Raw genomic sequence first — 13,745 nt, 5'->3', positions numbered from 1 at the left:
GTCGGTAAAAAACTCTTGCCGTAAATTGGGTCCCAAGTCATAATTTTCAGGGCTTCTCTCCTTCAACCATCCCATCTTTAAGGCCAACATTTTATTGATCTTCAATGCTGGTGAGTAATTGGAGCGTACGTGTGTGGATTTGTTATCCGTTAGCAGATCATCTCCATCCCAACGAAATTTCACGTACATTCTCTTTCCATCGGATGCTGTATAGCTGCTACCGAGATGGGGTCCTTGGTAATTTAAGATGCGCCTCTGTTCGAAAAAAGTCACCATACTTTTCATGAAACCAACACCATCAATGTACTGTACCACGGCTCCGAGATCTTTTGGATCATAGTGGGCTCTACCAAACTTTAACACACCAGAAGGGTATTTCAGGATCCAATCCATGGTAAATAGGATGTCGTTACCATGGACCAAGTTGGGGAGACGAACTTTCACATCTGGTAGCGAGATGCTAATTAATCCCACTTTCCAACTCGATCCTTGCAACCTGATGGGGTGGGGTAATCGAATCTTGAAATGATTGCTTTGGTTCTGCGGAAACTCTGCGCGATTGCTGTGACTAGGTAAGGTGATGTAAAACTCCTCACTCAACCTCAAAGCTTTTTCACGTCCTTCTTGTCAATCCAACTGTCGTATTTATCTGACCAACCTTTCCAACGTACCAAGACTTTATTTCCTTTTCGCTTCACGACCTTGTCCACTCGGAATAAATCATCCTTTGACACGTTCACTTTTTGTAAATCTTGTTCGTAAAAGGTACCCTTGGGCAAAGTTCCATCCAACTCCTCAATCTTGTAAGTGGGAACCACACCAGGTATGACACGTTGCACGACAAATACTTCTTCGGTCCATCCTGGTAAATACCCTTTCTTAAACGGTCGGAATTTCTTATTCAGTCTCACACTATCCTTTACTTTCAATGACCCTTTCTGCGGTTTTCTGGACAGACGTTTACCGTACATGCGATCCCACACTTCTTTTTCATTCTTGAAATTCACTTGGTTAGGTGCCATGCCGATGGTGTGATGGTAGGATGCATTGTATCCTTTGACCAAATCTGGCAACACCGGTAAATAGCCGAGGGTGTTCTTGACCGTGAAATATCGATACAACCTTTCCTTGAAAGTACGATTAAAACGTTCCACGATACTAGCTTTGGTATCACCACTGGTCGAGAAATGGTGAATGTTTTTTTTGTTTCATCAAGGCTGCAAACGTACTATTGTAGAATTCCTTACCATCATCGGTTTGTACGTTGATGGGTTTTCTACCCTTGGCACGTTTCAAAATCTTCTCAAAGGCTTCGGTTACTGCTTTTCCTGTTTTAGTTTTGATGGGTTCCACCCAAGCGCACTTGGAAAATGCATCGATCACCATCAGTAAATAACGCATGCCTTTGTTGTATTTGGATATGTTTTGTATTTCCACCAGATCGGCCACCCATTGTTCATCTATGTTGAACACCAACACAGGTAAGGTAGGGAAACGTCTCCTTCGGGGTTTGTGAAGCGTGTAGCAGAAATCCTTTTCCAACACCTCTCGCACTTTTTGGACGGGGAGTTTTAGGGTTCGGGCAAAACTGGTTACCCCACCCAAACTACCCGGTTGGCGAGGGTCGTGATAAGATGCTAGTAATTTGGTGGCTTTTGATTTCTTCATAGCGTCGCTAACTTCAAAATGCAAGCCTCGACGAGGTCTGGGTGGTGTTCTCGGATGGTCAGGAACCACTCGTATGCTTGGGGTTGATGTTTCAGCCACATAATAAAGATGAGAAAACGAAAGACGTTTTGCTTTACGTCTGTGGCTTCGAATTCTTTGAGAGGGTCAGCACTGGATGCAAGAGGAATGACTACCCCTTGTGCATGTTTGAGATACGCTCTTTCACACACTCGACACAACCAACACCAATACAAGTGACTCAACATTGTGTCTGCAGCAAAATGAACTTTATTGATACACTTTCAATCCTTTATACAATTTAGTTTACAGTATCAAATGGGTCTTCTTCTTTCTTATACAGATCACAAGTGTCCCAAGCCGTACTGGAATATCGGCAGCCTCCCAGATTACATTCTTTCCCTGGATTCCAGTCTCTGGCTGATTGGTAATCGTCTGACTGATACAACCTATCTTTCTCCACAATACAATCTTCACACAAATTTGTGTCCAGCAAGAGGTCGAACCTTTCTTGCCACAAGTCGACTTCTTTGGCCATCTTACAAACTAGTTTGTACAGTTCGTGACAAACTCCTTGGTGCGTCGCTTTAACTGTCATTTCAAACGGAATTCTCACTTTTTGTTCCAAGTCTTCTGTGATTTGCTGCATTGTTCTAATGGGTCTTAACAGAGAAACAAGGGCAACGCGCATCGGATACGTCAAACCTACGGTGGCTGCAAACATGTTGGTATCTTCAGACAACTCAGGGGATCTGTCGCACACGACAAAATCAAAGGCTTTCGTACATCTATCGTACATTACCTCATACCACTCTGAAGTAAAGAGAAACACCAAACCACTACTTTTCATCCGTGGTAGGATGCAGTCTTTCCACTCGGGTCTTTTTTCTTCCAAATCTGTCTCCGACATACTTTCACCGTTCTGATTATAAAACAAAAAGTCAAAGACGAACAGGGTGTCAATCAACGTGTTGGTATCTTCTGGCCATTCTTCCCAACGGACCTTGACTTGACCGTCGATGATCTGCTTGATATGACTATCGTTGTTCTTGTTCATGCAAAACTTCATGATGTTTCCAAGATGATTCAAACACTTTGATTGCTGACGGCTAAGTACTGATTTGACTTTTATACGATATGGATGTGACGTCATCTGGTTCGCGACTGGTGTATCACATGTTCATACATACATTAACGTCATACTTTTCCTTATTTGGTCACAAAATCCTATGATTGGTCAGTATAGTAAAGGTGGGAAAACACAAGACGCTGTCAAACCAGTTTGACGGCGTCCTTCACAAAGGTTGATTTCCTTATTTGGTCACAAAATCCTATGGTTGGTCAGAATAGTAAAGGCGGGAAAACACAGGACGCTTTCAAACCAGTTTGACGGCGTCCTTGACAAAGGTTGATTTCCTAACTTGGTTACAAAATGCTGTGATTGGTCAAATATGATGCCATGCTATGGAAAAGTACTGAGCGGTGATTGGCTGATAAATCCCATATAATGTGTGGACCTATTCATTTCTTTACTCGCAAACATCGTTTGGTCTGAGCGCATCCAGAAGAAGAGAGAAGAAAGAATAAACAATATGACAGGAGAACCAGAAATGATACAACTTGAAAGTGATCATGGTGGAGTAGAAGTGCAAGATACATCATGTACCTCTTTCCAACCTGGAAATGTATCTCCTTGCCGTTATCCTATCACAAAATCAAAAAGAAAACGAAAAATGGCGGACAAAGATAAGAAGGAGAAGCAGGTGAAGAAGATCAAAAAGGAACCTGAGGAAGGTACAGAAACGTTACTTGATAAATGGTTACATTCGTACAAACCATCAACCATTGAGTTCAACGAGAAAGTAGTGGTCAAGACCATAGAACCTCAACGAGAGACATTCACTACAATACCTTTAAAGGGTATTTTAAAACAAACAAAGTTTAATTCCAAGTGCAAGGTTGACTTTAACTATTTTGTAAAAATCAAGACCATTTTAAAAAATGGTAGACTAAGTACGCGACAAAAGATTCGTTGTCTAGTAGAGGAAGAAGACGTGGAAAAGAGAGACAGTTTCTTCAAGACAAAGAGAAAGCAACAAAAAGAACACATGAGGCGAAGACATTTACTTAGAAGACAAGAAGTTACACCAAGGCGTGTTAGATTAGTAACACAAATTTTAGAAACTTTAAAAAAAGTCAATGTTTGAATAATTTTTTTTTTCAATAGTGTCTGAGCATATTCATGTGGTGATGAGTGGCGAAGACTTTAATGCTGATGAATTCTTAGACGGTATTACTAAAGAGTGGAACGATTTACCGAGAGTCGCATCGTCTGCCAACACCTTCGAGAATTCGCCACCAGCAGCACCACTACCAAGACCAATTACAAGAGTAGATACTGAGATCTTGTACCGTTGCCCACTACACGAGTCTGAGGCTTTACAGAAGAAAAAGACTGTCACAAAGTACGGAGAGTGGGAGTATTACAAGTGTCCTGTTGTCAAGTGTTTCGTGTCCTGTGGTGCGGATCGTGTAGAGTGTTACATAAACTCGGCAAAACGTCAATTGCACCAGTTCTACCTCGAGAATGAGTTGGACAAAATGCAGTGCTACTGTGAACTTCCCTTGAGAATGTCCCAGTCTCAATCTGAAAAAAACCCCGGACGTCTCTGCTTCATTTGTCCCAAACGTAACTGTAAGTTCTTCCAGTGGGTCGATCAAACCCCGAGTAAGAGAGTGAAAGCCTGGTTATTAGAGAGCCAACACCCCTCCAATCACGCAGGTTACCCACGACCGCATGAATTATTCAAACCCGACAGGCAGAATTATGTGTCCAATTGGCTAGGACAATTGCCCTACAAGAAGCAATCTAACCGATTCTGCGATGAGCAGATAGTGAGAGATCACGTGATCTCCGAACCTGGCACCCCCTTTGACCAAGAGTTGTGGGACGAATGTCAAAAGGTCAACATCTTCTGCGTAGCAGACCATCCCGATATCATTGAATTTCCGCGGGAATTGAAAGGGCGTCTTTTCGATCCGAAAAAAGAAAGGAAATTTCGTGAAGACTTGTATACGTTACGCGTCATGGCCAAGGTCAGGGAACAAAATAGAAAAGGTCGTTGGAGCTGCGATTGTTTCGCTGGAAACAGAAGACCGCGCGATCATTAGTCTCCAGTGTAAACTAGAGCAATCAAGATAATTCACGTCAAGAACGTTGATTGGTTCTAAAAAATACCATAAACTTAACTCTAGAGACATTAAATTTTCAGTCTCGAACAACATGGCTTCTGTTAAGGACAGCTTATGTCTCGTCATAGACTTAGAGGGATTCTTTGTGCAAAAGAAATTTCAAGTGCGTGAAATGGGTTATTACTCTTGGAATGAACACTTTGGACGCCATGCTTTCTTCCAGCCAGCAACACTCAAAGACTTGTCTCACAAGGATAAAAAGACAGTGAGCTTTGCAAAGCATAAAATACACGGACTCACTTATCAACCCCGTTACCAAGAGAGAGCTTATGAGCAAGATCAAGCAGATATTGTCTTACTGCGTTTGTACAACCAATACAAGACGGGGAAAAGAACTGTGGTAGCCTACAAAGGAGGTCATGTTGAAAAAGACTTGTTAAACAAACTGAGCATTCCTTGTCTCGATTTAGAACCTTGGGGTTGTCCCAAATACGAACAGTTAAAACAAACGATTGTAAAACCGTTAGCGAGTTGCGGTTTTCACTTAAATGATAATATTCACCATTGTTCCATGACCGAGTGTCACGCGTTTTAGTTATGGTTTCAAACTTATGTCATGTAAATAATCAGTTTCCACGTCCTGTAATTTCAGGGAAAAAATTGATATTAAAGTTGGTTAACTTTAAAGTTGCGTGATTTATTTGTTTATGTTAGAAACCAGGCTTTTTACTCGGTCAACACGGAAACGAGATTAATGACGTCATTACAACAGGCTTTTTACTCGGTCAACACGGAAACGAGATTAATGACGTCATTCCTCACCCGTCAAAGGGAGCGGGGCTTCTATTACCATGGATACGTCCAACTCAAGAAAACATTAGAACTCTTTCCCATAACAATACCTGTTGATAAACATCACTCACTGGAGGCTCGTGTTATTATTATTCAATAAAAGTTGACAAAGTAAATATCAGACTCTGTGTTCATTTTAAAGCAAAGTTTATTATCAAAATCCTAGTTACAATGTGTGAGCTCTAGTAGCAATGCGCCCGAATTATGTTAGAATCGATGCGTCCAACTTAAGAAACATCCATTGAATGAATTACATACTCGTTATTTAAATGCATGTCGGTTGAAACAGAATACAATTCTATGATTTGATTCACTTCCCATGGAAATAAATAGTAAACAAACTCTCGAAAACGAATGTTATCCCAAAGGTTATTTACATGGCAAGTCGCAACATAAAAAATTACATGATAAACATTCCTATCAATGTTTTGGATGACACTTTCTAAAACATTAAAAACCGTCACAATGTTATCCGTACTGATATGGTAGGGAAAATGAAACTGAAACAAAGCAAGAAAAAACTACATTAATATAATGCTTTCTAACCTGTAATCATAAATGTCGCGCTGGTGATACACTATAAAAATACTGCAATAATTTTGAATTTCCTCGGGTAAAACATAGTCCAGAAATATGCGAAAATAGACTCGATTAAGTTCTGTATCAGCGTCACAAATTGCTAATGTTATCATAACATTAATTTGAGCGAATGCTGAATGGATCAGACCATATAAGATTCTCTCCATCAGAAATCGAACATGTTCTGCAGGAAGCGGGTAGCCAAATTCGAACTGAAGAGAAAAAAAAAAAAATCGTACGATTAATGTTTGGCATTCGTAAGCACGTAGCAACAATGTGTATGTGGAATCCTTTTGACTTCGTGCCACGCGCACAAAACTAGCGTCGGTTTATCACTCACTCACTGGGCGCACGCGGTGGTCAAGTCAACCTTAAAACTGACATGTATATATATATATAAAAAGTCAAACTCACCGCGTTAATTCGTCGTTCGAGTCCTTCCCTATCTTGTATCGCTTCTTGAAGAGCGTTTATTGCTCGCTGTCGCGGTGAAACCTCTCTGTTACGAGGTTCATTAAGTTCCACAGGTGGGAGTTCGTCACCTAGTTTTCTTCGGCAGTGGGGACACAGAGGCGAGTTTCTTTCCCATTCTCTTTGACAACTGCGGTGGGCGAACTTCTTGCAGCACGGAAAGCGTAGGACATTTCCTCCGATAGTATTGAAACCATGGTTCTCATCGGTCAAACAGAATACACAGTGTTTGTCGCGGGCAGTTTCCGGCACTATTTCTGCATCCAAACCACGTAGCCTTCGGGATTGACGTTGCGCCATGTTTTTGCAATGAAAACTGTAAAATACTCTGGACTTGATTTCACTCGATTTGCGTGAAGTAATATTAGCTAGCGCGACGCTTATTTCAAAGTGACGGTTTTTTTCTTTTCAAAAGGACGGGTATTTCAAAGACTACCCCACCGTTCATGCCGCCATAATGCACTAATCTGATTGGTTCGACAGAGCGTCGCACTATTCTGATTGGCTCGCTAAACATAGATGGTACATGTCACTCAACTTGGGTGTGTTCATAAAAGATCAGGCATAGTAGAGAAAAAATATTCTCATTCTCACTCGTGGAAAAATGGCGGTCAGTTTTGAAAACGATTATGTTATCCTATCTCACGACCATGCTGAGCACATAAATGAAAGGCACGTGGATTTGGATAAGGAACTCAATGCATCCAAATTCCTGCGGACGTTTAATTTAACGTCAACTGTGGCCTTTCTGGCAAGAAAAACTTTCGTCGACAGTGACGATTATGAAATCGTCGAAGAAGGTTTCAAGACGGGACATGGCCACTATTACATGTACGTATTCAAAATGAGGAAAGTAATCGGATTCTGTCCGTGGGGTTTTCCCACGGACGAGATTTGCGTTTATTTTTCATGGAAGGAATCGTACGGCGACAAATTCCGCGTCATTACGGCCTATCCGTTCTCTAGACCTTATCACGTCTTCTTGAAACAGAGGAAGCAAGGTATGGCCATCTATTAAAATCCTACAGACTTTATGTAGGTAAGAACCAAACGGCTCTTTTAGGAGCCACCACATTAATAAAAGTCAATGGTCCAACATGCTTTCCCCAGTTCTTTTAATTTTGTGCTCGAGCACGTGAGACGCGCACTTATTATTCACAAAATCGATTATCGATTATCAAAACTGCAGCGTCATAAAATTCAGTTTGACAGCGTCCTCAAAACCAGCAATGAATTTGATTGATGAACCACTCTTGGCGGCTGTCCGTTCTATTGAGAACGCGGACCAAGACAACGATTCTCACGAGGTAATAAATATAACTTGAAATTGGAGTACATGTCGGGCAAATACAAATCCGTACCGTTATTTTGAAATGGGTCGTTGAAATTGAATGGAAAAGATAACTTCATACTTTAACTTACATGATTTAATCAGACCTAAAATTTGAAGACGGCTAAGGACTTTGAAAAGAAATTATTTTGATTTTGAATTAGGTCACTGAAATCGAATGGAAAGGATAAGCCTTTGTGCTTTTTAATACCACTACATGTTTTAATCACAACCTGGAATTTCAAGGAGGGTATGAGCATTCAATAGAAGTTCTTTTGATTTTGAATAGTCACTGATAGTGAATGGAAACGATAATGAACCTTTGTGTTTTTTATATCAATACGTGATTCAATCAGACCTGGAGGTTGTAGGCGGTTACGGTTTTTGAAAAGATGTTCTTTTGATTTTGAATAGCTCGCTGTAATCCTTTATATCAGGTCTGAAATTTGAAGACGGTTACGGTTTTTGAAAAGATGTTCTTTTGATTTTGAATAGCTCGCTGACGGACTTGGAAACGTTCTACCAGTATAACACAAGTAACACTGGACGGATTTAGGATAAGCAAAGCTATAGCGTTCGTCCGATCGTATTTTATAAACCTTAAAGTTACAATGGAACCGTTACTCCTAAATTTAAGTTTAGCGCGCGATGCAAATAATTTGTCCCATTGGTCGCGGGGATAACGAAATTTGCATACGAGTTGAAAACTTAACGCAAGAATGTGACAATGGACTATTATCTTAAACGTTGAATGATTAGACTCTGTTAGCTTAACTGAATAGGCTATTATCTTTTAAGGCGAATTGAACGGACGCTAAAAGACTAACAAAGGCATTTGTTTTCATGCGAGTTGTGGAATTGTTATTCATTTACAGGAAAATTAAATTAACAAACTAAGTACACTTTTCGGGTGGTCTGCGTGTGTGAATGTAATTATGATAGATCAATAACGTCATATGTTACTTTATTGGTGGTTGAAAATATGATGTCGTTTTTGTGCAATATGATTGGATGTTGGAAATGTGCCGACATTTCCTGTAATATGATTAGTTAACGACACCAATAAAGTTGGGACTCGCAAGATAGAAATCATTTGCAGATGGTGGACTGTTGACTAAACTTTTGTTTCTCTGGATAAGATTTTCGTCCCATGTCAAGCCACTTTGAGGATATAAGCGATGAAGAATTGTTGGAGGCCATTATTGCTATTGAGAATGGACCAGAAATCAGTTATTTCCAACAGGTAAATTAAATATGTTGTAACAAAAGTACATTTCGTGTACTTAATGTGTGATGAACCGGGTTATTTATTTTATTTTATGTTTTCTCCAAGATTCTTGACGACTCTATCGATGATACGATTTTGTCAAATGTCGCCGAGGCTACAGAACGTCAACTCACTAATCAAGAACAAATGGGGGGAAGTCTTGCTACCACAGAACCTGGACGCTTCGAATTTGTACTCAACCCGTACGTAGATAGTCACAGCAAAAAAATGGGCGTTAGAGAGCGTCACTACACCTCCAACATTCGTCAGGTGGGACAATTTGTACCTCAACAAAACTTGGCAGCAGCAATTGCTGATGGATTACATAGAACAATCCAAAATTTGATTCTCCAAGACAGGATACCAGCCGCTGATCGTGTCTACTTCAATTTAGCCAGCAATCGCTTAGTCAACAGCTATGCTTATCGAGGGTTACCGGCGGGGGAATGGTTAAATGGTAGCGATCGTGTCGACAGTCTGCTGCAGCAAATGTCACAGGTGTTAAACTCAAACGAGAACTTTGAAATGAATGATTCGTTTCAATTATCTTTCACACACGTTCGTACATCTCCTCGCGGTAGCGGTCAGAAACGAAAATTGAAACCTGGACATTCTAATCCAGAAACTTTCAAACGTTTGAAAGGTTCTGTCATCAGTATCGATAACAAAGATAAACTATGCTGCGCCCGCGCCATTGTGACAGCTAAAGCTAGAGTGGATGATCACCCTAAATGGAACAGCTTCAGAAGAGGCTACTCTATCCAGAGAGATGAAGCAATCAAGCTGCATATAGAAGCTAATGTAGAAATGGGAAAATGCGGTTACGAGGAACTCACTAGATTTGCATTGACGCCGTCCTTGAACAATTATCAGCTCTTACTTGTGGACGCTACCCGAGGTTATAGCGTGACTTCTTTTGGAAAGCCTCAGGAAAAACAATTGGTACTGTTGTATGATAATGAACACTACAATGTGATCACGCGTTACCTGGGTTCTTTGGTAACAGTTATTTCTGCGCAAGGTGTCTCAAACCCTACAATAACGAAGGTCAACACGCCTGTGAAAACAACCCTGATCATTGTTCTTCCTGCTTACAAACGGGATGTGAGGACTTTACAGAGGCCAGGTGTCGTAATCAACCACCAGCTACACCCTGCGGATCCTGTAAGCGGATGTTTTATGGTGATGTTTGTTTTCAAAATCATCTGACGAAATCCTTCAAGGGAAAAACCGCTGACTCCAAAAACATCAGTGTTTGCAGTCAACGCCGCAAATGTCGTAGCTGTAAAAAGTTGTTGGTGGGTCTCAAGAAGCAACAAGAACATGAATGCGGTTACATAGACTGTTCCTCTTGCCACGAGTACATAGAGGCCGCAAGCCACCGATGCTTTATTGAGATACCTAAAACACCGGAAGAGCTAACCGAAGAGAAAAAAGAAAAAAAGAAGAAGAGAAAGAAAAAGAAAAAACGCAAGCGACGAACCGAAGCCGAAGCAGAGGATAATAGTAATGATGATGATGATGATGATGATGATGAAGATGAAAAGCCTCCCATTCTCGTTTTCTTCGATATTGAGGCGATGCAAGATACTGGCAAACACATCCCTAATCTTTTAATGGCGGAAACTGAGGATGATAATTGTCCACTCCACTTCAAAGGTGAAGATTGCATTCGCGATTTCCTGGAATGGCTGGATACGTTAACTGAAGAAGACACGCGCAATGTAACTGTTTTGGCCCATAACTTTTCTGGTTACGACTCCTATTTCGTCGTGGAGGAATATCATCGCCAACACAGGGTCCTCAATCAAATCAGAAATGGAGCTAAACTTCTCCAATTAACCTTTGACAATATTAACTTTATTGACTCTCTGTCATTTTTTCAAATGCCGCTTTCTGCATTTCCAAAGACATTCGGATTGACAGAGTTAAAGAAGGGCTATTTTCCTCACCTGTTTAACACGCCTGAAAATCAAGACTACGTGGGACCAATTCCCGAGAAAGAATTTTACATGCCTGAATCAATGTCTGTCAACGGCCGTAAAGACTTCGAGAAATGGCATGATAAAGAAAGAGCTGAGAATGTAGTGTTCGATTTCCAGAAAGAATTGCTGGAATATTGCGAACCGGACGTGAAATTACTGAAGGAGGGATGCCTTACTTTCAAACGGCTTTTTGAAAAAGAGACAAAGTTTGACCCCTTCAGTCATATTACTATAGCTTCGGCATGCAATCGGGACCTGCGACAAAACCGAATGGAAGCCAACACAATTGCTTCCGAGCCTCTCCACGGTTGGCGACTAAAAACAAATCAGTCGAAAGTTGCCATGGAATATCTACTGTGGCAACAAAGTCAGATCAGTGGGAGAATTCAACATGTTGGAAATGATGGGGAATACCGTATCCCCAACAGTCGCTACACCGTGGACGGCTACGATGCAACTACGAACACCGTCTACGAATTTCAAGGTTGCTTTTGGCATGGCTGTCGTAAATGCTATCCCAACAGATCCGAAACACACCTTAGATTAGAGCACCGCTGCACTGCCGACGTGTATCTCTGCACCCAGCAAAAACTACAATTCTTGCGTGACAAAGGTTACAACGTCATCGAAATGTGGGAGTGTGATTGGCGGAAAATGAAAGAAGAAAGGTAGGATGTCAGGAACTTTGTAGCCAGCCTCGATTTGGTGGAGCCACTAAATCCCCGTGATGCCTTCTGCGGCGGACGAACAAACGCTGTCAAACTCTATCATCTGGCTGACATCGCCTCAGGAGAGAAGATTCATTACTATGATTTTACATCTCTCTATCCGTTCATTAATAAGAATACTGAGTATCCTGTCGGCCACCCTGAAATTATATTTCAGCCGGAAGACACAGACATCCAAAATTACTTCGGGATTGCCAAGGTCACAATCTTACCTCCAGAAAAACTGTTTCATCCAGTACTTCCGCTGCGTGAAAATGGTAAACTAACATTCCCGCTATGTAGAGCCTGTGTACAAGAAGAGATGGAAAAAACCAATGCTACAACGGTCCTGGGTTTGCAGTCACAGCGACAGTGAAAGACAAATTACAGGTACATGGTGTACCCCCGAACTGAACAAAGCCGTTGAGAAGGGCTACAAAATAACTTACATTCACGAAGTGTGGCATTTTTCTGAAACGAGGAAAGGTCTCTTTAAAGACTATGTAAATACATGGTTAAAGATTAAAGAGGAGGCAAGCGGTTGGCCAGCTCATGTAGGCGATGATCCCGTCAAACAACAAGAACATCTGAGATCCTACAAAGCGAAAGAGGGCATCGAACTCAACCGCAACAACATTGAAAAGAATCCCGGCAAATGTAGCCTTGCAAAAATGATGTTAAATTCCATGTGGGGGAAGTTTGGCCAGCGCACCAACAAAACTCAAATCAAAGAGTTCGGAGATCCTATGAGGTTCAGTGCATTCCATGAAAGTGATGCAAATGACATTTGCTACGTGAGTGTATTGTCTGAAGACATCGTTGAAATTCACTATAAACTGAAATTGAATGACGAACCTGTCTCACCAAACCTCAACATTTTCATCGCTTGTTTCACGACATGTTGGGCTCGACTTCGTTTGTATGCAGCTCTGGACATGCTACAAGAACGAGTACAGTACACAGACACCGACAGCGTTATTTTTTCCAGTTTACCTCATGAAAACAATCCTCCCCTTGACGACTTTCTCGGTGATTTCAAGGACGAGTTGGGAGAAGACGACTTCATCACTGAATTTGCGTCCGCGGGACCGAAAAATTATGGTTACCTCACGAAGAAAGAAAAAGAAGAATGCAAAGTGAGGGGAATCTCTTTAAACAGTGAAGGTAGCAAGCAGTTAAATTATCAAGTGTTGCGGCAAAATGTTTTAGACGAAATTCAACGCCCTCTCGAGAAAACGCGACAAACTGATATTTACAAGCCTTATCACATCGTCCGAAACTCCAAAGAGTACTCACTGACCACAGTCTCTCAGACGAAAAAGTACCAGCTTGTGTACGAAAAACGAGTGATAGATCCCTACACCTTCAAAACATATCCCTATGGCTATGAAAGAATAACAAATGAGGACCTGGACATGATTGAACTGTTGTGCCATTTGTAAACACTTTTGTAAATAGTTTCATTCATAAGTTGAGCGCAATCCACTAGGGAATTGCACACGGCTCTGTCCTGTAATTTTAGGGAAACATTTGATATTAAAGTTAATGGTTAACTTTAAAATTGCGTAATTACTTTGTTTATCTTAGAAACCAGGCTTTTTACTCGGTCAACACGGAAACGAGATTAATGACGTCAAAGGGGGCGGGGCTTCTGGTTACCATGGATACGTCAAACT

At 41.2% G+C, this 13,745-nt stretch overlaps 2 protein-coding genes and 1 pseudogene across 3 annotated transcripts; 1 reads left to right on the top strand and 2 right to left on the bottom strand.

The window, feature by feature from the left end:
- Positions 1–602: 602 nt before the first annotated feature.
- On the bottom strand, positions 603–1,668 carry LOC149095840 (uncharacterized). Its single transcript, XM_089281454.1, has 2 exons — positions 1,248–1,668; positions 603–1,066 (listed from the first exon to the last, which is right to left on the bottom strand). Exons 1-2 carry the CDS (start codon positions 1,666–1,668, stop codon positions 603–605), a joined length of 885 nt encoding a protein of 294 aa, XP_089137580.1.
- Positions 1,669–1,981: 313 nt separating this feature from the next.
- Positions 1,982–4,846, bottom strand: LOC149095839 (uncharacterized). Its single transcript, XM_089281709.1, has one exon. It carries the CDS (start codon positions 2,837–2,839, stop codon positions 1,988–1,990), a length of 852 nt encoding a protein of 283 aa, XP_089137835.1. The 5' UTR covers positions 2,840–4,846; the 3' UTR covers positions 1,982–1,987.
- A 4,265-nt stretch (positions 4,847–9,111) lies between these two features.
- Positions 9,112–12,034, top strand: LOC149095838 (uncharacterized; annotated as a pseudogene). Its single transcript, XR_016204649.1, has 2 exons — positions 9,112–9,353; positions 9,444–12,034. The product of XR_016204649.1 is annotated as an uncharacterized LOC149095838 (transcript).
- Positions 12,035–13,745: the final 1,711 nt, after the last annotated feature.

The sequence above is a fragment of the Orbicella faveolata genome, unplaced genomic scaffold (genome assembly GCF_042242905.1).
Source record: "Orbicella faveolata isolate gen_17 unplaced genomic scaffold, um_ofav_v1 contig_48, whole genome shotgun sequence".
NCBI lineage: Eukaryota > Metazoa > Cnidaria > Anthozoa > Scleractinia > Merulinidae > Orbicella > Orbicella faveolata.
This window is presented reverse-complemented; position numbering and strand designations above follow the sequence as displayed.

Excerpts from the sequence above, each read along its gene's own strand:
- LOC149095839 (XM_089281709.1), bottom strand. The coding sequence starts at position 2,839 with ATGACGTCACATCCATATCGTATAAAAGTCAAATCAGTACTTAGCCGT.
- LOC149095840 (XM_089281454.1), bottom strand. The coding sequence starts at position 1,668 with ATGAAGAAATCAAAAGCCACCAAATTACTAGCATCTTATCACGACCCT. Across the intron at positions 1,067-1,247 it reads CAACGTACAAACCGATGATG|ATTTGGTCAAAGGATACAAT; the intron begins GTAAGGAATTCT and ends CGGTGTTGCCAG.